Source organism: Rhinolophus ferrumequinum, chromosome 23, assembly GCF_004115265.2.
Source record: "Rhinolophus ferrumequinum isolate MPI-CBG mRhiFer1 chromosome 23, mRhiFer1_v1.p, whole genome shotgun sequence".
NCBI lineage: Eukaryota > Metazoa > Chordata > Mammalia > Chiroptera > Rhinolophidae > Rhinolophus > Rhinolophus ferrumequinum.
In genome coordinates, this window is record NC_046306.1 from 36,704,273 (window position 1) to 36,729,911 (window position 25,639).

General features: G+C 39.8%; 1 protein-coding gene across 4 annotated transcripts in view; it reads right to left on the reverse strand.

Moving 5' to 3' along the window:
• The window catches only part of KIF16B (kinesin family member 16B), a 289,212-nt gene that overhangs the window by 52,683 nt on the left and 210,890 nt on the right, over positions 1-25,639 (reverse strand). For all 4 annotated transcript variants that reach the window (XM_033094524.1, XM_033094521.1, XM_033094522.1 and 1 more), the window contains one exon: positions 6,075-6,164. In XM_033094524.1, the coding sequence (XP_032950415.1) occupies positions 6,075-6,164 (90 nt within the window). The remainder of the gene's footprint in view (positions 1-6,074; positions 6,165-25,639) is intronic.

Consider the following 25,639-nt stretch of genomic DNA (forward strand, 5'->3'; position numbering starts at 1 on the left):
CTCTTTGTAAATACAAACTGTTTTCTGTTCTCCATAATCAATCTTTTCCACAAAGTGACGGCCGATACTACCAACCACATTCGATCAGTTTGCGGCTAAAAATTGTGATGTATGTGAGTGTTCTTGGCTCTCTCAGCTACTGTGGGTAAGTCAGACTATTTAAAAACAACTTGCACTGCTAATATTTTATTCCAATATTACAATAATTTCCAATCTCATATCATAATGTTTTGTGGCACTTTTTAGCTATAAATATTTGCTGCACAATATAGGTCTTTCTTAATTTTTTCTTAATGCTTTTAAAGAAAATAAAATTTAAATTGGTTAAACGTAGAAATAGAGATCTTGTGTCTCTGATAAAGTACTTGAGCAACGTTAGCGGTCTATGTGAGATGGAAGAGGATGAATTTTTTTGCCTTGTCAAGTAAGAATGAAATTGCACGATTGGCAAAGTCATTAATGGAAAGACTTTTTAAAGGAACATTTACAGCAGAAGGAGTTTGAAGAGAAGAAATAAAGGATGTCCTTACAGAGAGTTCTGACAATATAAATCAGAATCTGATCTGAAGTGTGAATTGACTAAAGCAATATCAATTTTGACATCAAAGTCTAGCCTTATGCATGCAGACAAAATATTTGCTTCTCTAAGGAAGGAAGTGAGCTTATATGAAGCAACACATTCTCTCACTCCCAACTTGAATATGCTTTTAGATGCACTCATAACAATTCGACCAACGTCCACAGAAAAGGAAAGAAATTTTTCCACATCAAGTATATTTGTTACAAAGCGAAGATCAAGATTGTATGATCAGGCAATTAATGCTCTATGTTTCTTAAATTTTCATTTTAAAAAGGACAAATAAAAACTAGTTGTAGTATTTTTTAAATTTTCAAACAAATAATATTTGCTTTTGTCTTCTGTTAATGTTTAATTAAATAAACAAAATATTTAAATGAGACTGGGAATATTAACACAGTTTGTGATAATGTAAAACCTCACTGTATACTATAAGGTTTGTATTAATTACATTGCTTATATTTTGAGAAAACCTACAATAAAACAGAAACCTATCCTAAATGATACTATAGTGACTCCTGCTTAGCGCTCAGGGCAAGAGATGCACTAGTCATGAAATTCCGGTTGGCCTCCATTTAGGAAATTTTATTTACTCAAGTTTTACGTTGACCTTTTACATATAGGAGTGTCTCGAAACCTCTGAAAGATTGTGCCCGGGGCCTCGAACCCCAGTTGCTCCACCTTCTCTACAGCTTTTCTGTTTATTAACATTTACTGTTACAGCCATTATTACAGATGATCAACGAAAATTAAATTAAAAAGATTATTTCGGGAATTCTCGAGACTTCTCGGGAAATACGATTTCCCGTTCTTGATTCCCGAAGGTTCCAAAGTGTCAGGAATTTGGAAATCCTACTTATGTTTTATCATGTGCATATGGTTCTAACCCACTGCTACTGAAGTTTCCTTGCTGGTTGCAGAGGCAGCCTCATATAAGCCTATGTTCCAGTCTTGGTGATCAAAGAGACAATCAACATGTTTTCATTGTGTAGGTTTAAAATAGCCTGTCATTAATTTTGACATGGTTATTTGTCACTTGAAATCACCTTTTATGTTCAGTGATATACAGTAATGAAAAATCAATGAATGCTCCCAAAATGGGTACAAAAGAAACAACAGGCAGTATCTTAACCAGTGATCCACAGAGCATCATTTAGGGGATACTTTTCCCCCAACTACACACTCTCAGGCTGCACTTCAGATGTGCTCAATTAGAATTTCATAGTTAGGGGCTTGAGTCCCGGTATCTTGGAAAAGCTCCCCAGCTAATTCCGATGCCTTCTGCGCCCCTCCCCCATACCCCCACCCCCGCCACGCTTGAAAGCAGAGATTTAAATACTGTTTATCTATCAGGTGGAAAGAATGGTGTGACACAAATCCAACAGTGAGATACCTCGGCCTCTGATAACGTACCAGGTCAGGAAGATAGCAGCATTCCATTTTTGCCTACATAGCTGTTTGCTATTTAAAAATTCAACAAGGCTGAGGGCTTAAAGCAGCTGAATTTATCGAAGGCTTACTGATGCTCCCCGTGGCTATGGCTGGTAGCATCATACTTTGGGTGGTGAGTAGATTTGAAATTTTTATATTAAATTTGGAATGCTGGTTACAAACCTGCTTTAAATGCATTTCAGTGATGAATGGTAAACAGCTGTCCAAGACAAATATGAGGCCAATAGCCACTTTCTTTTGTTTGACTTTTTTTGTTTGTTTGTTTTTGGTGCTGCTTTGGGGAAATTAGTTGGAAAATAAAGAAGATGAGAAACGGTTCTATCAGCACAAACTGCAAGTCCATATACAAATTAAATAACTTCTTGCCTAATCGGGTTTCTTCCATCCCATTGTTATCTACTGGGCATTGAAAGCCAAAAGTTGCTCTAACATGGCAATCTTTCATGTTTCACTGGAAGGCTCCCCTTCAGCTCTGCAGAGAGAAGGGAGCCCCTTTGGGGATGCGGCTGATGGAGCCCGATCCTGTTTGCAACCCGGGGACTCTAACGATTCCCTGTAATAACTCAGTTATGATCAGAGAGGCAGCATGGCCTGCTCCACATAACTTATGCGGTCGCCATGCAAAGGAATTAAAAAGTTACCTTAGCACTTATTTTGATTGCACATTTTAATCCACAAAATATCCCATTTTCATGGTTCATCCTTTTGCCTTCAGGCAGAACAACACAAACCTGCTTCAGAATAACTCTTAGCCGAGATTATAAAAGGACCCTCAATGATGGATTCCAATGCTTCACTGCTTTCACTGTGAGATGATTTTCCAAAGAGGTAAGGTGCCTATTAAACTCTAGCAACTGGAAAGGAGGGCTCCTTGTTAAATGCACTAAAATAAAGTCCTCTAAAAATCAGACAAACGTCGACATCTCTGAACCTCCCGGAGAGGGCGGCTCACTCAGTAACCTCTGATTTTGCAGCCCCCTGTCCTCCTACTGAATTAAATACATTCAGAGCCCACTAGACATTTATCCAAAAGGAGGCGAGAGGAAGAGGGAACACAAGATCTTCACTATTCATTCTGGTGGTTGAAGAGGATGTGGTTTTAGAATAGTGATTTTTTCCCCAGCGTTTTGATGAGCTATGTTTTTGTCTTGATGGACTCTCAGACTGTGATCTGGATCCATAGGTAAACTTTATGGACACTAGACATAAACCGTAACTGCCTCTTCCATAGAGGAGAAAAGGAGGACACTGAAGCTTTGTTCCTGAGCACATAGCTTGACTGATATTTAAAAGGATTAAACTGCTTTTAATAGAGTCAAAATAATACATAGTTTTCATATAGACAAAGACTGTGGAAATCATTTGCATGATAAAATTTCAAAGACATACTCTCTAGCACATACTGCATAATAGTTCATAGTTGCTTTTAATAACATATTTTATCCGAGGCTCTCAATTTTTACAACTAGCTGTGGCATTATCATTTCACAGATGTGAAATTTGAAAACACAGGGTTTAGTATGATTAAGATTCCATACAAGGTCAATGAAGGGGAACAGAGAAGGAAAGCCAGAAGGAGCTACTATTTTGCACAGTACATGTCAGTGTATCAACAGGACAAGTTCAAAACAAAAGGGAAACCTATTCAGAATCCAGAAGAAAATGCTAAGGTTAAAGAAAACGAATAAACAAAAACAACAATTTGAAAAATCCTGAATAATGCAGCACCTCCAGTGAGCGCTCAGTCCACTCATATAATGACTCTGAAAACAGAATGAGCGTAACGCTTACATATGATCCAAGAGCACAAGCAGCCAATCCGTTCTCTTTTAGTATTATACAGGGCAAAGAATTTAGGGTTCTTTTTTTATTCTGAAATTTATCCCCATACAAAAATAATGAACTAATTTTTTCTTTGGTTTCTGCTTTTTCCCTTGCCGTCAATCTGAACTCCTCAGAGTTTCATGGGACCCAGTAACTTCTTGTCCTTTCAATTAAAAAAAAAATAATTCATTTCTCTTATAATAATCCTAAACTAAGTTCCTTCTATTTTTCTTCAGAGACATTTGTTATATCTAATGATCAATGAGTCCTTCCTTTTTTAATTGGTTCACTACACAAGTGTATATAAAGGATCCCTTAGGGGTCTCCAGTTGATATCATTCTCCTTAAGGAGACGTTACAGTAAATAATTAAGCAAATAATTGTGAGTAAACAGGGGTATTAGAAGAATATAGCTGAATGAAGGTTACGGAATTCTTAAAACCTTTTCACTAATGGAGGTGAAGGCCCTCAGAGCTCTCAGCCTACCCAGTTTGTGTGTTCTTCCCTAATCTTGTTGTCGTTGTGTTTTTTTTTGTTTTTGTTTTGTAAATTAAGTCTTTAAGAACAGTTGCGCAATTACCAAATTTCTTCACAGAGAAAGTCTGCACAAGTGGATCGGAAAACATACAGATATCTTGAAGGATGTCCATAGGGAAGTAGTCACAGCCGTAAATATCTAGAAACTACCCATACGTCCATCAAGAGGATTCTGGAAACCTGATAAGGTGATATGCCAACTTTGTTAACTAGGTACCACTGCTCATAGTAAAATGATAAATTGCTTGAAAAATTGATCAACTGTTTGTAGACTACTGTTGGAAGCCATAGTTTTAGGCTTCTCCAAGTGCGGTGACATTTATAACCCAGCATGTTCCTTCCAGAGACTCTGGAAGTTCTGCCTGTGAAGTTGTTCCCAGAGATACTGGCTTCCTCAGTGCACAGCTTGAAATGCCAGAGTGGTTCTTGCATCTGTCCCACGTGGATCTCATCTCCTTGCACCTAAGCTATTACTGGGAGAACAGCACCGGACCACTGTGTGAATGGCTGTAGACACTGCTAAGAAGCAGTGGTCACTGCCATATCCTTCCCAGGTCACCCAATGCTAAGACTGGCCTATGGGAGCCCTGTGAAGCTGAATGTCTAGTTGGACCCAAGAAGACCTGCTGATGGCATTGCAAATGGTTACTTCTGAGGGTTAGATTCAGAGAAACTTTCACATTCTATGTACGTATCTTTGAAAATTTTCAATTTTTTACCATAAACATGTAACTTATCATCTTAAAGAAAAAAGATTATTGAAAGAAAAGACACTTTGGCTCTTGTCCACTACTGTATTACTAGAAACTAAAAAATATGCCTATATAGAATGGCACTGAACTGATGGCATTGAAAGATCAGATATGAAATAAATCATGGAATGAATATGTACATAATTCATATTTATGCATATATATGTATGTATATATGTATATAAAATCCTTGTAAAGTTTGTGTGCTTTTGTTTCAAGTACATAATTTTTTCCATCTATTAATGTGGGAATTTTGCATGTTAATATGAATATCTGTACACTAGTCAAGTACTGATATAGTAACTGAACCAGTTAATGAGCTGCATAGCTCATTGTAAAAATAAGTTGCTCAGTACATTTAGTGTGTACACAATACTCCCACTTTCCATTCTCAATATTAATTTGGGAGATGAAGAGTGAACTGTAGAAACAAACTTAACCTTGACTTTGAAGCAGTTAGTTCTGGAACGAAAGTTTCTTGGGAACATTGAGCTATATAATTCATACCATTATTGAAGCTTCTTCAATTTTAAATAGAACACTATTTAATACTAGTCTTTTTATAGAGAAAGAAAGGGCAAATCTATACTGAGGAATTTATTGCTATTTCATTTTAATAGGTGTCACTCACAGTTGAGAAGTTGTAAGTTGATTAAAAGATTTATTTAAAATTTATGAAAACTATTTCATTCACTGTCACTTTATTATCACTTTCAAAATTTTATGTTCAGAAATTGTGTAGAATTAAATTGCATAGAATAAAAATGAAACACAGGACAAAAATTAAAAAGATACCTTCAACAGAAGAGTAACTCAAATAAAACTTGGGGATACAAGCTAATAACCTAAAGGGGGGACACTAATAATGCCATCAATGCATTCACCTAATAACACAAATGTTCTTCATTGGAAATAATCATTTTATAACTTACCTCTGCATACTTTAACTTCAATGTTTTATGCATTTCTCGAAAACGACTGTAACGCCTGAATACAGTCCATGTTTCATCTAGGACAGTAATCTATTAACCAGGAAAATCAAAATAAATCAGCATTAATTAGAGGAAAAAGTTACAAAAAATATTTTAAATAATTTACAAATTAACAAAAAGTGATTAGTATGCAAATTTTCTCCAGAATTGAAAATATTAATCTTGCTGCATAAATAAGACTTATAAATAATAATTGCTCTGTACTTAAGCATGCAGCTCTGGTTTCCAAACCTGGTTATAAGCAGCATGTGCCTATGTAAAGTCAGGGACAGACAGTTACATCTTAATGGCTTATGAAAAGTATCCCTTAACCCTCCACTTGGGTTGTAGAAAGAAAATCCAAAGGGTGACCATTGTGCCACGGCGATGTGCCCATACAAAATGTTGGTGCAGGTCACCAGATGCCACCACAGTGGACAGGAGGGAAAAATAAATAAGAGAGAGAAAAGCAGAGAAAAGACAGTAAGAGGAGGAGGAAGGAGGAGAAGGAGAAGAAGGAGGGGAAGGGAAAGAGGAAGAGGAAAGGAAGAAGAAGGAGGAGGAGAAATGAGGGCAGAATAGAAAAAGGAGAAAAAAATCTTTCTACATCAAAATGACTGTTAATATTAAAACACAATATATTTTGCTTTATTTCAGAGAAAGAATTCTCAATCCAGCCTTTAATCTGCAGTTGCTATTAAATGAGCTGACTGGATGGAAACTCTGGCATACATCAGCTCACATACTTATGTCACAGTGACAAGCAGAAGATGGCAGACAATGTCAGCCTTTAGAATCACACCTAAAGTGTGGACTAATGAGTCTCAAATTCCTGTCTCAGTTCTCATCCTTCTTCTGAGCTGCAGATCCAAGTACTGAACCTGTAGACATCTTTCTTTAGATGTCACAAAGGAATCTCACATTCAATGTGTCTAAAATTGAACTAGACATACCGAGGTTACCAAAAAAATGTATAGAAGTAGATACTTTGGTCAACGTTGCTCAAGCAGTAGTTCGCTGTAATCAGAAGTGTCTGGATGCTGATAGTAACCTCTCCGAACAGCTCTTGTAATTGCAGAAGTCAAACGTGACTTATATTCTATCTTTTGTTATTGATATATATTGAGTATTACAATTTTAATCGTTTTTTTCCTTAAAATGTGTATACATTTTTTTGTATTCTTGCTAGAGAATATCTAGAGCTAGAGAAGAACTTATTCTTTGCTGGTATTCCATCCAGTGCATTCACCATCCTCCACCAAGCTATGCCTGAGAGAAGCTGAAGCCAACCTCACCCCCTCCTGCCCACTAACATGCCCACAGTAGAACAAGCAGTAGCTCCTGTTCTCCTTTTACTTCTGAAACGTTTCGTAGAGCTCTGTCCATCCATTCTGCACTGTCACTGCCGTCTCACTCTAGGCTATCAGGCCTCACTCTGCCAGGGCCTCTCCCCGTTATCTATATCACATTTACCCCCTTCATCCCTTCTCTGCACAATTGACAGGGGCTTTTAAAAACTTAAATTGGATGTTCCACCTCCCCCAAAAGACCCTCCCTAGAAGCTTCATGCTGCTCCTAGGAAATGACCCACCTTATCAACCTTAAAGACTGCAATTTTTAATTTTTAACCACTGCCTACAGCAACCTCACCTCAAGTCTCTCTCTCCCGAGGTGACTTCACTCGTGCTGCACTCCCTGAAGGCACATACTCCTTCCCCCCACAGGGCCTCTGCATGAGCCACGTGTCTGTATGGGAAATCTTATCCTGCACTTTAGAGAACTGCCCTTCTGGAGCACAATAATTCAAACTGATTCTCCTGCATGCAAACCACAGGGGAGCAGCAGAAAAGTAGAAGCAACAGTGGGGGGCAATACACATGTAGGTCATTTTGGGGGGAGGAGCGAGTCTTGAGTCTTAGCCCTTCTCTGGTTCACTCATTTCCCAAAGTGGCAAATGAGATGGTTTGGGGTATATAAGGATGGACATTTTCTATTTTCATCATTCTGGCTCTGTATTCATTAGTCACAATAACTGTTTAAATTGATAAGTTTCTTCTTATAAGTTAACTTTAAAAAGATATTTCTATAGGAAAAAAAAGTAAGTATATTTATAAAAAAATCATTAAGTAAAAATAGTACAGTGCTCTGCAGCTGATAAAGCTGGTTATACAAGTCTCTCAAGCCTGGGAAACACTGCTACTCAGCACCTAAGCTGGGGGAGCCTTTCTCTCTGGTTGTCTCCTCAACAGACCCCTCGGAGGCACCGTGCGTAAGGCCAGCCCAATCAGCAGGAGTGTGATGGCTTCCTCAGGGCCAGAGCAGAGCAATGCGCTGCGTTGGCTGGACACAAACCAGGTGTCAAAGAGAACTGGAGCAGGAGAGGGCATGATGCTGCCTACTTGCCAGGAAAGCTCGGACAATTAATGGAATCACACCCACAACCTGGGTGTAATGAGATGCAGGATGTCCATAGGTGAGACCGTCCTATACTGGGACTTTGGATTCCAGAGAAAGTCACGCAAGACCCATAGGTTCCCCTCATCCCCCAGACTCTAATGCCCATGGCTCCTCTGCCTCCTCCTGAAATCCTCCCACTGTACCTCTTGAACTCATGGTCAGTCATGAGCAAAAGCCCCTAGGTCCCCATCCTCTTCTGGGAACATGCCCTCCATCTCTGGTCTGAGAGCTGCCTCAGGAACCACTTCCCCGCAGCCCTCTCATGTAGGGACTGTTTTCTCCCCACATGCTTCACGCCATTGTGCTGGGAGGTAGGCAGACGTTGTTTTTCTTCAATCCAACTTCCAAACCTTTGCTCTTTTATCCTTTCTAGAATCCCTTCTCTGTGAAGTTCATGCCTTCAGGTCCTGCCACTCTCCCCCTCTTTCCTGCAGGCATCAATTCGCCTTAGTCATTTCCCAATTCTTCAAAGGCTTTAGGTTCTGTTCACTGTCATCTCCTCCAACAGACTGTGGAACTATGGAACTCCTGCCGTGAGTCTTGGTAATTTCATTAGCAACAGACAATCCCTCCAGCACCCTGCCCTCTTGTTCCTTGAGCTCTTCCCTTGTTCCTTCCTCACTCTATTTGAAAACCATAGCAATCATCACAACCAGTGCATTCAACCTCAAATCTCCGTCCCACTCTTGAAATTCCCTGGACTAAGCTCAACCACAACCCTGGTTAAATCCAATTGTCTGCTTCCTCCCAGCCTGCAGCTTCCCAGCACAATGTGGCTGAAGAGAAACACACCACCAAATGGACTGGTCTCATTTTAAAGTCACCATCACCACCTTCAGGTCAGCCTCCCACCAGTCATATCACATTTCCCAAAGCCATCCTCTTAGGTAACAGTTACCTAGATAGTTTACTTCATCTTTCTCCTCCTCAAGCCTTCATCACCTCTTTCCCTGTCCTCACTCTCAGCTGATAACCTTAATTCCCATTTCACTGAAAAAATAGAAGCAATTAAAAACCAAAAATTCTACAACCAAGCACCCTCAACCAAGTCTACTCATCTGCCACCATCTGCCCTGTACCTACCTCGTCTTTTTCTTGTGTTACCAGGCATGGGATACGCATCAGTGCTCCTAGTTAGGGCAACCCCCTGTTCTGAAATACTGGGTCCCATCTCTCTTGCCTTCTCAAGGATACTGCAATACACACATTTCTCTTCTCTCTCCTGTACCAACACATTCCCATTTTTACTAGACTATTCCCAACAGCATTTAAACAGGCTATTATTTCTCTCATTATACTCCCGTCAATACCTGTAACTCCCTTTCCCTTCCAACTACCACTCCATTTCTATCCATCCCATAATTCAAAACTCCTTGAAAGAGTTTATTCTTGATGTCATCAATTTCTTTCCTCCCATTATCTCTTGAATCCACTCCAATCTACTCACCATTCCACTCAAACTACTTTTACCCTCTATTAGCAAGGTCGTCAATAACCGCCATAGTGCTAAATCCACTTGTTTATCCGTGGTCTTGATCTTCCTCTATTGGCAGAACTGACCACTCTTCCTTTTAACACTTTTTTTTTTCATTTGACTTACAGGTTGCTATGTTGTCTTACATGAACTTTCTTTGCTGGGATTTCTCCTCATTTCTCTGACCTCTAAACATCAAAGTGCCCCAGGGCTTAGTCCTTGAATGTGTTTTATTTTCTACCTACACTCACTCCTTTGGTGATCTCATCCCTTCTGATAGCTTAAATTTATATGCTGATGACTCCCTGAATGTTCACCTCTCTCTTCTGAATCCAGACTCATATATCCTACTGTTTATTTCATATGTCTGCCTACTTGGAAGTCTAATATGTATCTCAAACTTAACATGGCTAAATTTACCAAAATTATTATTACCCAAACACTCCCTCCCCACTTCTACATCTCAAAAAATGACAATGCCATTCTTCTATGTGTTCAATCCAATGACTTTGGCATCATCTTTGATGTTCCTCTTTTTCTCACACCACATCCAATCAGTCAGCAAATTTTTTCTGCCAAAGTCCAAAATATGAAAATCTGACCACCTCTCACCATCTCCACTGTTAACATCTTGCTCTAAGCCACCATCATCTGTTGCTCAGATTATTTTTAATGGCCTCCTAGTTGGTCTGCTTGCTTCTGTTTTGGTTCTCACTCCCCAATTTTCCCTTCATTTTTTTCTCAACATGGCTGTCAAAATGGTCTTGTTAAAAATTAAGTCAGATGAGGCCATTCTTTTGCTCAAATAGGACAAATTTCCAAGGTGCCCTTTTTTATCCGGGGTACAAATTCAAGTTAATTTACTGACCTACAAGGATCTCTATGATCTCTCTCCTCCCTGGCCTCATATCCAACCACTCTCTCCCTTGCTCACTCTGGCTTCCTTACTTTATCTAGAATACCTACCTCAAACGTGCTACACAGTAAGTACGGCCTCAAGGATTTTGTATGTGCTTTTCCTCTTTCTGGTATATCCTTTTCACATGACTAGCTTCCTCACTTCTTTCAAGTCTTTGCTCAAGTCATTTTCTCAGTGAAGCCTTTTTCTGGATATACCATCTAAAACTGTACACCCCGACTCCCATTCTCCATTTCCGTATTACTTACTCCTCTATTTTTCTACTAAACAAAATAATCTTATTACCTAACATTATTTATATATCTTTTTTTTTTTTTTTTTGGTCTCTCTTCTCCATTAGAATATAAACTCCAGGAGAATGGGGATTTTCAGCTGGTTTTCATTGTACCTGAGAAGAGTACTTAACACATCACAGGCATCCTGAATGAAGAGTTTGGAAGATGGAGCCCCAAGATGGAATTGTGTTAAATACACTCAGGCTCTTAGTGACAATGAATGAACAATGCCTTCTGCATCTCTCAAGAAGGCCTCGGGGAAGCTGGTTAGCTCAGTTGGTTAGAACGTGGTGCTCTTAATAACAAAGTTACTAACTCAATCCCCATATGGGTCACTGTGAGCTGCGCCCTCCACACCTAGATTGAAACGACTGTGTGACATGGAGCTGATGGATCCTGGAAAAACACACTTAAAATAAATAAAAGTTAAAAAAAAAAAAAAAGATGACCTCAAGCAAAATTTCAGGTAAACCGAAAACCTAGCTTGTGGGGCTTTGGCCTACATTTGCCGCTGCTACAGCTCATTAATGTCGAACCACTTTTTGAAATCTCTGATTAATGAAATGGCTACTCCAAACTTACCTCATGAATTTGGGTTTCATTCCTCTTTTTCTGAATAGTGTCTTTATAAGGAATGGCAGTTTCCCTAACAACATTCACATACCTAACACTGGGGAGAACGTGATATGACTAAGTGATTTCCTGGGCAGTAAATATCAAAGGCATTTGGGCACAAGATGATAAGACAACAAAAAAGAAGATAAAATCCCTGAGGGAGCCCCCAAAAGCATTCACTAACTTTCGTCTGCGTTCCTGACATCACCCCCATGGCTCACATTGGGACGTGGGACGCTACCACGGTGAGTGTGCATAAGTGGAAAGAGACAGAGAAAGATGGCCCAATGTGGAGAAGGCCATTCAAAGCTTCATACGTATGTTACTTTGAATTGGGTTGAATGAGATCAAGAGGGATCTTTGCCCTTACTGTGTTACCCTGGTGACTCCAGGAGCCTCACCATCAATGAAGAGACAGCAGACTCTGTAACCATTAACACTGTGTAACAGAAGTTCCCCAAAGTGTTTAACAACGAATATCATTATTAGTATATTCTGGGTAATGATTTATTTTATTGCCTCATACCTTACTTCATATTTTAACAAATTCATGCTAATAAACTCACAGAGCTCTCAGTGTTTCAGTCTATGCTGAAGCCAGTAGTTCTCTAAGTGTAATGCCTGACTGGCAGCATCAGCTTCACGTGGGATCTTGTGCAAATTCTCAACATCTTACACTCACTTACTGAATCAGAAACTCTGGGATGGGACCCAGCAACCTGTGTCTTAACAAACCCTCCAGGGGATTCTGATGCAGCTTAAAGTCTGTGCATCCTTGCTGTAAATCAGATATGGTCACCTCCCAAAACCTACTCACCCACTTCATCCCAAGGCCAAAGCTCTTAGCATGGCATTCAGGGCCTTTTCCAGGCTGATCGAACAATAAACCTTTCTAACCCCAGGTCCCAGTGGATTAGAAATCTGACTCTTCAATTTGTCAACAAAGAAATATGGCATATCTGTCGATTTTCTGAAGGGTCTTTTGAATGGCCTCAGTCATACACTCTGTTGTGTGATGAGAGCACATGCTCAGGCTCCAGGGAAGCATCCCAGCCACGATTCCTCCCTTGGCAACGTTCCCACTCCTACCCCTTTCTCCCTGGAAGAATCATTCCTTTCTCAATGACTTACCATGTAGGTCACACTTTGGTCAGAGCACACATCACAGTATATTAATTATGTAATTAATGTTATACTATTAATTTATCACTAATATTAATTATATAAATGTCTCCCTACCCTACAAGATATTAAGCGTTTCAAGGAAATGAGCCTTTGGCAGTAAGTGAGGTAGAGGTAAAAGGACTCTTGTAGAGATAAACATTTATTGGGCTATCACTTATGTGCCAGGCACTATACTAGATGCTGGCAGTTTTCTGAGAGACATAGTTAAGATTATCTTGATTTTTAAATCAGAGTTTCCAAGCTTGACTCAGATCAATCAAAATGGAGAACAAGGCCTGCTGTAATCTTGGCTCCAGTTCCTCTGTTCTGGTGGTTTGAAATTCATCTGAATCAGATTATTTGAATTAGTCACACAATAGTATGATTTTTTTTTTTAACTGCACTAAGATTACGGTGCATTCTCGATATTATTTGTAACACAAGTCTATAGTGAGGTACAAACAGATTTTTAAATTCTTCACCCTTGAGATTTTTACCTGAGTTCAGGTTAAATACAAGGATAACAAAATCTCAAGCTTCCTACTTTATATATATAGAACATTTAAATCTCCCCCTTGTCTATCAAAATGTAAACAAGATGAGGACAACGATGATTAAGAATGAAGATCATCAATGGTCATCACAGAAATGGCTGGCAAGTCAACCATAGGTGGCATCTCTCCGTAGGAAATGGTCAAACCCCTTCTCTATAATGGAGACACCTTCACACCTAGAGCTGGAGAAATGGTGCATATGAAGTTTGGAAAAACTACACAGAAAAGGGAAATATGTATTAAAGTCCTATTTTGCCCCAGATTAAAATTGGGCATGGGATGAGGGATTGCAGAGAGCAGAGACAGAAGATCACTATGATAATAAATCAGATCAAAACACTCAATTTTTTTTTTGATGTTGAGAATGTACGGCATCATTACTGTGTAACTTTGACAAGCAGATTTCATTACTTCTCTCTCCTGAATGGTTCCGCTGATACAAATCCATCTTTTCTAGGCCATAAAATTATCAAGCACAACTTAAACACCATAAATATATCCAGAAGAAGAAATGCATTTACTTATAAACTATTCTCATTTGAATGTTTTCCACAAATTTATGTTATATATAATACATATTTTGTTGGCTTAAGGATTGTAGATTTTAAGATCCGTCCTCAGTATATATTTGCTATGTGTAATGTCTATCTGGGCAAGGAGGAAAAGCAACAGTTTTTATCCAAAGAAAAATACTCTGGTTCCCATTTAAATAGATACTTATAGAGTTCTCTTTATTTTTTAACAACATTTGGAGAAGCTATGTCAAGTATACAAAAATAAATTTCCTTTCATTTAGTAACGGTTTGGAGGAAATGGTCTAATATCAACCTAGTATATACTAAAAGAGTCAGATTTTGCAAAATGTAATCTTATGAAGCAGCATAACTATGAACGTGTTTGAGGAAACATGAAACATTTTCCAAATGTTTAAATCTGTTTAGTAACATGCATTAATGCATTAGGTTTAATTAAAACCTCTTCAGACAACTGTTGCAAAAGGAACTAAACGAGAAGTGGTGAAAAAAGCCAACACTCCATTAATCACAGTGACATCCCATAGATATCACAGTCTGCCATTCACTGACTCCTGGCTCTGGTCAACCTCAAAGATTGCCAAATATTTCTGAGGGTAGACAACACCGGTGCTTTTGGATTTCCAGTAGCCGACATGTGCGGAATCTGTTGTCTTCACTGTGACTGCCCACAACCTCTCCTAGTGTTCTAGCTCAACTCTTCCCTTCTAATCACACACCTACCGTGTTTCCCAAAAATAAGACCTAGCCAGACAATCAGCTCTAATGTGTCTTTTGGAGCAAAAATTAATTAAGACCAGGTATATATTATGTTATGCTATGTTATGTTATGTTATATTATATTATAAAGACCCGGTCTTATAGTAAAATAAGACCTGGTCTTATATTAATTTTTGCTCCAAAAGACTCATTAGAGTTGACTGTCCGGCTAGGTCTCATTTTCAGGGAAACACGGTATATGCCCAGGCTGGATACCTGGTCAGTCTTCCTATGAGTGGGAGACAAGCATCTTAAAATCCCTTGCTGCCTAGACCTTCTGATGAGTCATCATCAGAACACTCACCCAAATCCGGCAGCCTATACTGTCACCACCACCACCACCCCTCCCTGGAAAGACATGCATTTGCATGAAATTTATGCAATTTTAACTCAGCAGGGTCACTCTCACTTGGAAATCCTTATAAATTACATTCTCTGCGATAAGTATTTCAAAATGTTCATGATTTTCAATTCTAACAGACAATGATCTTGCTTTACTGAGATTAGGGTTGCCCAAGACCAACTCCCTCAACACCTTCTCAGCCTATCTCAAAATGATGCGGTTGCGACATTCTTTTTCCTCCCTTCTTCAAAACCTCCTCATCTTCCTTATTCACTTCTACCTGAAAAGAGAGTCCCTACCCAAGGTTGGCCTCTGACTTACTATTTCCTATGACCAATATATCATCTGTACCTGTCTGCACTCGGGCCTCTCTGCTGGTGGTCCCATTACCTAGAATGCGCTCTGTCGCTCACCTCCACTCATGGAACGCCACCTGTCTTTCTCAGGCAAACAAAAATGTTAAGTCTTGATTCTCCCTTCATGATGAACTTTCCTCTGCACTGTCCTATTTTTCTGCATGTGTCTCTTCCCCACCTTAGCAGACCCTTGAATACATGAACTGCTTATTCATCTTTTCTGTCCCTCAATATCTTCATACCTCTAGTACGTTTTTTTAAAAATATATTATAGGCACCAAATAAATATTTGTTAAATAATAAATGAACAATGGAGACAGTGGAGCCCAAAGTCTCATTTCAATAAATATTTTTCTACTGTATTTTCCAATTCCCTTTCTATTGTGAAATGTGGGCAATAGAGTGACCTGCATTTTAGTCCTTTCCTGACTTACCATTGACTATTTAAAGTTTTTAGAGCTTAGGCATTAGGGGGAAGAGTAAACAATTATAAAATAAAAAAAGAAAAAACATCATTTACCAAATTCCTTTTGGAGAGAGGAGTCTATTGATTTAGAAGAAATACTGTGATAAACAATTTGGGGTAAGAATGAGTGCAGGTTGTGAGGCTCTTAAAAAACACAGCAAGAAACAAAAGGTGGTCTCTAAATTGCCTGTGGAGGGTGGGTCCTATTGACTTAAGAGCCTTTTGTTTCTAAGTGTCATGATCCTTAGCTGTTTTTTATAATTAATTTTAAATTATAGTTCATATACAATATTATATTAGTTTCAAGTGTACGCCATAGTGATTTGACATTTATATACCTTACGAAGTGATCATGAAAAGTCTAGTAACTATCAGTTATTATGATATTATTGAGCATTTTGCCTATGCTATACACTACATCCCTGTGACTTATTTTAGAACTACAAGTTTGTACTTCTTAATCGCCTTCACTTTTTTTGCCTATCCCCATTCTCCTCCTCTCTGGGCACCATCAGTTTGTTTTCTGTATCTATAAGTCTATTTCTGTTTTGTTTGCTCATTTGTTTTGTGTTGTAGATTCCACATAAAATAAAATAAAATCATACAGCATTTGTCTTTCTCTGTCCAACGTATTTTACTCAGCATAATACCCTCTAGGTCCATCCATGCTGTCACAAATGGCAAGATTCCATTCTTTTTTATGGCTGAATAATATTCCATTGTATATATGTACCACCTCTTCTTTATCCATTCGTCTATCAATGGACACCGATTGCTTCCATATCTTGGCCATTCTAAATAATACCATGATAAACAAAGGGTGCATTTATGCATATTTTTTTGAGTTAGTGTTTTCACTTTCTCTGGATAAATACTGAAGAAATGTGCTGGTCCTTCAGGTAAGCAAGCTGGAGAATAAAAACCAAGGACATGAGCTGGAGTTCAATCCCTCCACTTAGCAATTGGAGCTCCCAAAGGATATCTAAGAAGGAGGAGTGGAAAGCCAGTGATTTGGGAAGAACCTAGCTGTCTAACGGGGTTTTTTCAGTTATTTGCTATGAGATGTGAAATGTACCTCCTTCTCTGGTTCTCCTAGGGAAAATTCAGGAAAGATTATATACCTTTCTTTCTGGGGATTCCAAAGAAGTAGTCTGTAGCTAAATGGTCACAAAGGAAAAGAGACTGTGTCAGTGACCATCCAGGAGTCTTGGAGGCAAGTAGCTGCCACTTGAATCATGTCCACAAAATGCGTAAGGAGATCCTGAACCAAGCAGGCTTCCCTCCTCCACTGTAGTGGGCTCCATGAAGCAACAGCTCTAACTCACTCCACAAATTCCATCTTGATGGCACCTGAGGTAAGAAACTGGGCCCAACAAGAGGAGCCTGGTATTGAAGCCAGTGCAGTGTGCAAGGAGAAAGGAGTCAAAGTCCCAATGCCAGATCTGCCCCGGTCAGGGATGGGAGGCATATGGAGTTTGGAGAATGAACATTCCTGAAAGTAGGAGACCCAAGCAGATATAAGATCATTCAGCCTTACTATTCAGGAAACTCCCCAGACATCCCTCTGTGTAGCTCATCACCAACAAGTACAGAGAGTGCCTTAGAGTCGTTGGCTTCTGAATCTGGTGTGCCATGAAGAAAGGAGTCTAATGGTTGACTACCAAGTTACATCATACTCTACAAAACTATTAGGTCGGTGCAAAAGTAATTGCGGTTTTTGCAATTATTTTTAACCTTTCAAACCACAATTACTTTTGAACCAACCTAATATATGAAGTGATACAAAACCAAATAGGGCTTTCTAGCTGACCCAAATGTCAGCCTTCTACAGTTAACTACAATAATGACTTATTGATGCTTCAATTTTAGCACTTTTGTAGTAGGAGTAATGAGACAGGTTAGTTAGTATGTTGCTAGGTAGACAGGGAGGTCCCTTGTGGAATAAACAAAAAGCAGCCATATCCTGAAACTCCAGGTTCTGGAATGTCTCCTTCACTCCAGGACAAAGACATGAGAATAAGCCTTGAGGTTAATAAATTATCTCAAGTCCCTTCTGGCCAGAAAAAGGAACAGATGTGATAGATAGGAGTGGGTTATTTCGTTAACCCCTTTAGGGTGGGCAAACAGGACAAACCTGATAGACAAATGCCATTAGAAGGTGCCAGTCCCCTTCCCCAAACAGGCAAGGGAAGGTATAAAAGTAAGAGCTTCTGCCTCAGTCACTGGGCTTCCGAGTTTTAGGTACCCCCACCCACTCAGGAGCTGCAAACCTCTTCTCCTGCTTCTAATAAACTATCTTCCTTTACAATTCCTTGCCTCTCCCTGACCTGTGTGTCCATTCTTCGGCTTCACAAGACATGATCCTGGCCTAAACCCAGAAACTGCCGGCAGATCCAACATCATTTACATCAGTAATACTGTTTATTTTACCATACTTATTTCATATAGCAATTTGAAGAATGTACAAAGACCCTAAGATTCTGAAAAAAATGGATGCCTTTCAAATCCAAGATCATTACTGTGAAGTATTTCTCCCTTCCCCTAACACCTCTGTGAAGCAAGTGAAGAATGGGGGGAATTATTCTACTTTAAAATTATGGAAAAATTGCAAGAATAACAGCCTAAGCAATTTTTCTTCAAATTATCCTGATATTCAGAGGCAAAGCACGGAATGCAAACTCTCTACAAGTCATCACTGGAGAACGGCATAATAAAAAGCTCTGGAATAAGACAGACCTAGATCCTGACTTCAGCAGTCACTAATTAGCTCTGTGACTTTGGCTAAATTATGCAACTCCTCCAGGACTCAGTTTTTTTCATCTGTAAAATGGACTCATGATACATAACCTGTAGATGAACCTAAAAATATAAAGCAACTAGCAGAGTCAATAAATGGTAACTCTTGGCAGTGGTCACGTTCCTAAAGAAAGGCCTTTTATTATATTCTAGTGAAACTCAAGGGGATCCGCAGGCAGCAACTGCAAAAAGGGAAGTTTAAACCATTTGTGATTTATTTTAAAATTAGTGTGTTCTAGGAAGAGATGAAAAACTCCCCAAATTCCGAAATTAAGAGACAACAGTAATATATTTTTATAGAGAACAAAAATTTGAAATGGAAATTCAAGATATGACCACAAGGTAATGAATGCTTTTCTTCTTGCCTGGTGACTTAATCTCATTTCTTCTCCATCATTTCTCACATGTGCAGCAATTGCGTTGTGAAGATAAACACAACTGCCCAAGTAAAAGCAATATAAAAGATTAGTTGCTTTGTGTGAAAACAGGGCAAGGAAGAATGTTTGTTCCTATTTTTTTCAGTGAAAGATAAAATTCTCAAAGAGATGGGAGGGGTGCTTAAAAACAAAACTTAGGATAAAATATGATTCTTCAGGTCCCAGTGTTATTTCTTTCACTTGTTATTTATGTTTAAGAATAATACACAAACTGCATATTTGAATCTAGATGGACCATGGCATAAGCAATACTCCATTTGTCTCAGCTACGCTAATTCACATGCAGGGAGACAATCTATCAAGTTACTAATAAGCAGAGATTCAGATGCCAGCACACAAATCCTTCTGAACATTTATATTCTATCAAGTTGGGAGTATTTCTAAAAGATGAATATGTGCATAGTTTATCTAATAGACTGGAATGGCTCTTATTTCTGTTCTGCCAAATAAAGAGAAATTTCTCTGACTGTAAATGTGATTGTTTCTACTCCCAAAGTGCAAATTTTCTTCGTGCTTCCTGGCAGGTCTATCCACCATCAAATTCTCCAGGTTTGTCAAAGCCTTAGCAATAGCTCCAGTTTACAAAATGCCTGCAACTTGGCCAGAATTCCAGATAAGAAGTTAAAACACACACAAAAATAACAGCAAATTTTGAGAACAGGCAAGGATTTGGAAATGGTCACCCTGTTTAGGACAATACTAAAATACTGCCTCAATTTCTAACGAGTGCAGAAATCAGCAATATTTACGGGGTACACTAAAATGAGCAAGGGAGAGAACCAGCATGGCTCAGAAGACAGATTTGACACAGACATTTGGTGCCTGGATCTATTTACTAACTGTGTGGCCTTGGGCAAGTCACTCATAATTCCCTAATTCAGTAAATGCAAGTAAAACCCCCATTCTGCTGCACTTGTGGAAATGTCTGGCAAAGTGCCTGGGAGGATGGAAAAGGTGCTTGACAGATGTTAGTGTCCTCCCTTAGAAAGAGACTGCAAACTCAGTCGCCTCCCGGCATCAGTCAGGAACGAAAATGTAAGAGGCCCCGTGACTGCAAGATAACAGGGAGCATAGCAGGAGTCTGCGTACTATTTGAGCACATTCAATCCTGCTACAGAGGACAGATGAAGCTCAGAAGAAGGACTGAATACAACCAGTAAGTAAGCTGGAAGCTTATGCAATACAGGCAAATCTCACAGAATGTGTCAGAACAGACAACAAGTAAGCAAGTAGCTTGTGAGACTCAACAGAATTCATAAGACGTGCTAAATATAGACCTATAATTTATAAGATGACAAACATACAGTGAATAAATATGACAGAACAGACAAGAATGTTACTTAGATATAGAAAGCGTTAAGTCATGATCACGCCCTCTCTGGGCCAACAGCTATGTCAGTCCTGAACTGACCACCCTTGGTGACAAATGGCCTGGTTCCGTGCTGGCTCCATGTGTGCTCTACCCAAGAAATGCACATGAAACCCAGGGCTATTAGCAGGCCACAGGCCAGCCAGGCTCCCATGGGGCAAGCATGTGTTACTCTGGGCACCCTGCCTCTGCCAAGGCCCCTTGCTCAAAACTCCGGTTCCGGTAAACACGCATGGAAAGGCTGAGGCAGCAGAGGTGAACATGGTGTGACCCTGGGGTCAGGTAGGCACAGTGTCCACTTGCTCTTCCCTCCCCAGGCTTCTCTGTGCATGTTTCAACTGATTTAATAAACTGTGATCAGAGCCTTTATGTACAGTGCAGTCAGACTATGTGAACCTAGAGGCTACCCTCTATCAGGTGACTTTCTCCAGGACAGGCAGCTCTGAGGTCTGTGGAAAAGCAGAGGCACGGGCATCACCCCAAAGGATGCTGGCTGCTCTGGGGGGACATCAGCCCAGGATTCCCAAGTTATCTGACATTTTTCAGAAACTTGGAAAATCTTGATTTCCATGTCAGATTTCCCAAGTTTTAAATGTTGACAACTTATTCAAAATTTTAAACATCTGTTCAGACCACATAAAAATATACATGACTCACCACCAGTTCGCTCCTGCTGTCTTAAGTGAATATGTGCCACCAGTCCTAGAACCACAGTCCGTCATGTGGTCTGTTAGTGGTAAAAGGAAGATACCATAGTTTGAAGTTTTGCAATTGACCACGTCTCACCTGCATGTCTCCTCTGTCTAGGAAGGACCAAGCAGACCTGAGAGCGCTTGGCATTCCCCCCAGCACTAGGGCTACCCTCAAGTTAAAAGGGAGGGCTCAAATGACTGAAAAGAAAATGACCACCACTGCCTCGGAGACTCAGGAATTATTTGCGGGTGGTCTACAAGTTTGTGGTTATACTTTCTTGAGATTACACTTTCTTGCTATCATTCCTTATCTTTGTTTTCTCTGCTTTTCTCCTTGTTTTCAGGGCACTGACGGGGAGTTAGAGCAGAACAAGGTGGCATTTGGGAGCAAAAGAAGGAGACTATTACCATGGTACCTTCAACAAAAAATCAGACAGTTAAAATTAGGACAGGTTGCATTTTAGATGTTGTGTATGTGAGGTAGAGTGTATATCCCCGGACCAAAATGATTCTGGACAAGAGGGCTGACTTCCTACAACCACGTGAGGTAAGGCAGGGACCTTTTCTTTTCCTAAACAGTGTGAGGGGAGTGTAACTAGGGTGCTAGAAAGCTCCTTAAAGGAGACAACACCATAACACGTGTTCCCATGAGCAAGGGGTTTGAGCATGCCCAGGGCTCAGGAAAATGCCTAGGGGGTAGACAGTGGCCAGATGTTTATCCCTCTCTACAGATAAGCCAGAACAAAATTAAACTATTCTGTAGGTGCTGGAGGCTGCACGCATGCCGGGGTGTGTATGTGTCTGTGTGTGTGTGTGCCTCCGGTATACTGGAGGCAGGGTGGGGAAGGTGGGAGAGTGGCAGGGAGGTAGGAAACATCAGCTTTCTTGGACTCAGACACAGTCAAGAAGCTTGGTTTGCCCACACTGTCACTGGACAACTAGAGAACCAGACAAGGGGCAAGAGGGCTAATCAATAACTGAATCCATCAGCACAGACAGAGCATGGGGAGCCCAGGGCGGGGGTCTGGGGGGAGCTGTTTACAAAGAACACACGGTCACATAATTCCTGGAATTATGTCCAGTGAGAACACCTTGTGGCAGGGCTCGTGTGGGTCACAATACTGAGTAATCTACTGGATGACCATTACCAGTCAGGCCTGGGTGAGGGCTGCGGACTCAGTGCTCCAGAGACTGATGAGGCGGAGCCCTTCATACATCTACAGGAGAAGACCAGCAATAAACAGGGCAGTGACTGAAAAAAGAAAACAGTGTGCCTGCCTGTGGGCTGTGACACCTGCTGTGAAAGGAATAACCAGGTGATGGGATGGAGGACGGGGGAGGGGCACTATGGCAGATGTCACCACTGTAGGAAGGAGCCAGGAAGACAATCTTGAAACATTACTTTCACTTTTAACAGGAAAAAACTCTCAAGGAAAAAAATATTAAAAATGTATACCAGTGTTGGCTTGTTTCTTTATATGACCATGTTAATATGTAAATTAAAAGGCAGGGAATTTAAAACAATGCTGGAAACATCAGCTTATTTCTACAACAAGAATATAACAGCCTCTCTTATTAGTCTTAACCATAGATTTCCTAGACTGGTGTTTTGTATCATGCTGAAATGTAATTTAAAAATTAAATTCCATCCACTCTGGTTCTAGCTAACTGAAAATCGCAAGTATAATGCAATGCAATTGATTTCACATATCAATCATTGAAAAGCATTTGAAGCAGGAGTTTTAAAATGACTGCTGCAATTCAGTTACTCGTATTACCTGCTGCTTCATGCAAGCACATGTTTTACAGGTACGTTCTGCTGACCAGCAGGTGACATTCAACAATATTCAGCACAGAGAGTAGCCAGAACACGCTCAGTTTCTCTGCCTGCCTCTGACATCAATCGGCAGGATATACATCTCTTTTTTTTTTAATAACATTTTTTTTATTAGTTTCAGGTGCACAAAACAATGCAAGTTAGACATTTATTATTTATATCCCTCACACAGAGACAACTCCCCTCCCCCCATCCACTATCTCTCTGACATCGCACACAGCCATTACATTTCCACTGTCTCTATTCCTAATGCTGTACTCCGCTTCTTGTAACTTATACATATACATATACATATATGTATAAAATTGTAGTTGACGTTCATTATTGTTCAGCTTCAGGTGTACAGTGCAGTGATCAGGCATCTACATCATCCCTGAGGTGCCCATCGTTAGACAACTGGATTAAGAAACTGTGGTCCATTTATACAATGGAGTATTATGCAGCCATAAAGAAGAAAGATATCTTAGGATCTACATCTCTTGATGTAAATGTGGACAGAGTCCCAGAAGGAGGTGCTATTGGGACCCGCTGGAAGGCGTAACTGCAAGGACAATGGGAACTGATGCCTTAGCCCGGGGGATCGCAGGAATGTACCCTTCAAGGACCAGTAAAATAAAGAGGGCAGGGGTGCAACATGGAGATGACAACTTTCTGTATTGTCAAATAAAGACATTAAAACAAACACAAATCCACAAATTGTGATATATCCATACAATAGAATTCTATTCAGCAATAAAAAAAATAAAATACTGTCATATTCAACTACATGGATGAATTTCCAAAACATTATGTTAAACAGAAGTGACCAGACACGAAAGAGAAAAACGCTGCCTGATCCCAGTTACATGGCACGCGGAACAGACACAACCAACCTGTCCTTATAAAAAGCACATCAGTGCTCACCTAAAGGCTGGGCATGGGCACTGACTATAAAGGGGCAAAAGAAACTTCTGGGAAGACTGGAAAGCTCTAAGTCTTCACTGGTTACATGGGCATATACGTATGTCAAAACTCACCAAACTACACTTAAAAATATGTGCATTTCACTGTATATAAACTATGCCTCAATAGAGTTGATTAAATAAATTAAATGTGACCAAAAAACAAAAACAGATATTTCATAAAAGAAAGTTGTTTTTAATTCCCAAAGTAACAATAATATAAAAGACAGTCCACTTGAATTAAATATATTTTAGTTTAATAAAAAGCTCTATTTTTCTCATTTTTAAAGCCTAGTGATGGAAACCTCCTCAGGACCCATCAAGGATCAGAAGACGAATATATGAGAACCACTGTTGTCTCCCTTCCTCCCTACAAATTCACTCTTTGAACCCTACCTTGAACTTCCTTTAACAAGTCTCACCACTACTTCATTCTGCACTGAACAGACCACTGGAGCTACCAGATTGGTGATTAAAATGAAAATGGCCAGGAAGAAGGAATGATTTCAATAACTGAGGATTTCTGTCTAAGGAAGGGTAGGCAGAAAAGGGCAGGGGACAGAGGAACCAGGAAGGGTGAGGGAGAAGCTAAAAGGAAGGGAACTCAGGGCAGCCATACCTCCATGTGCTATCTCTTCCCAGGCTCTCTGTGGCCAGCTAACTCAGCTACTGGAGACGTATACCCAGTGGGCCCTGTGTGTTTGTGAGTCAGCGCAGCCCATGAATGAACTGGTTGTGACCACCAGCAAGTTACACAGTCAACAGGGGTCTATTCCAGGGGTCTATTCTAGGTCTAGGACCCTTCCCTACTGGTCAGAGGGCACAAGGCCTTGCTAAGTTCATTCAGGGCCTAGAAGACTATTAAGGCCATCATAAGAAAAGGATGGAAAACAAAGATTGATTTTTTTAAGGAGAAGCAGCAGAGATTTTTCTGAAGTAGAAAGTGCAATAATATAAAATATATACATTAAGATCAGATTTTCCTTCAAAGATCTAAAATAAAACAGAACAGACTGTTTTGAAATTAATACCTTTTTATCTTAGCCTTCTTAAAGCCACTGGCTCACCAGGAGAATTTAGTAGTAGCCAAACTATTTCCTAAATGTGATTATTTGTTCTAGAAAACACTGCCTCTGCAGGAAATACTCAAATGATGGATGGAAAAGTTTGACATACTTAATTTTAATTCAGAATGTTCAGGAAGAATGAATCATAAAAAAAAAAAAAAGAAAAAAAAGAAAAAGAAAAAAAAGGCACAATTGAACATTGAAAGTCACTAAGGGGATTCTAAAGGTAAAATCTCACAACTCTCCCCACAACTTTTTAAAATTCATTCATTTATTTTTAATAACAAACACCCAGTACTTAGTATGTGGTAGGCACTGTTCTAAGCACTTTACATACCTAAGCTCATGCACTCCTCATAACCAACCTAACTGGGCCAGTTTCATTGTCCCCATTTTACAGATGAGGTACAGTGAGGTTGCCTTACTAATTCAGGTTACCTGGAGGAGACCAGACAGGACAGCACTATTCCAA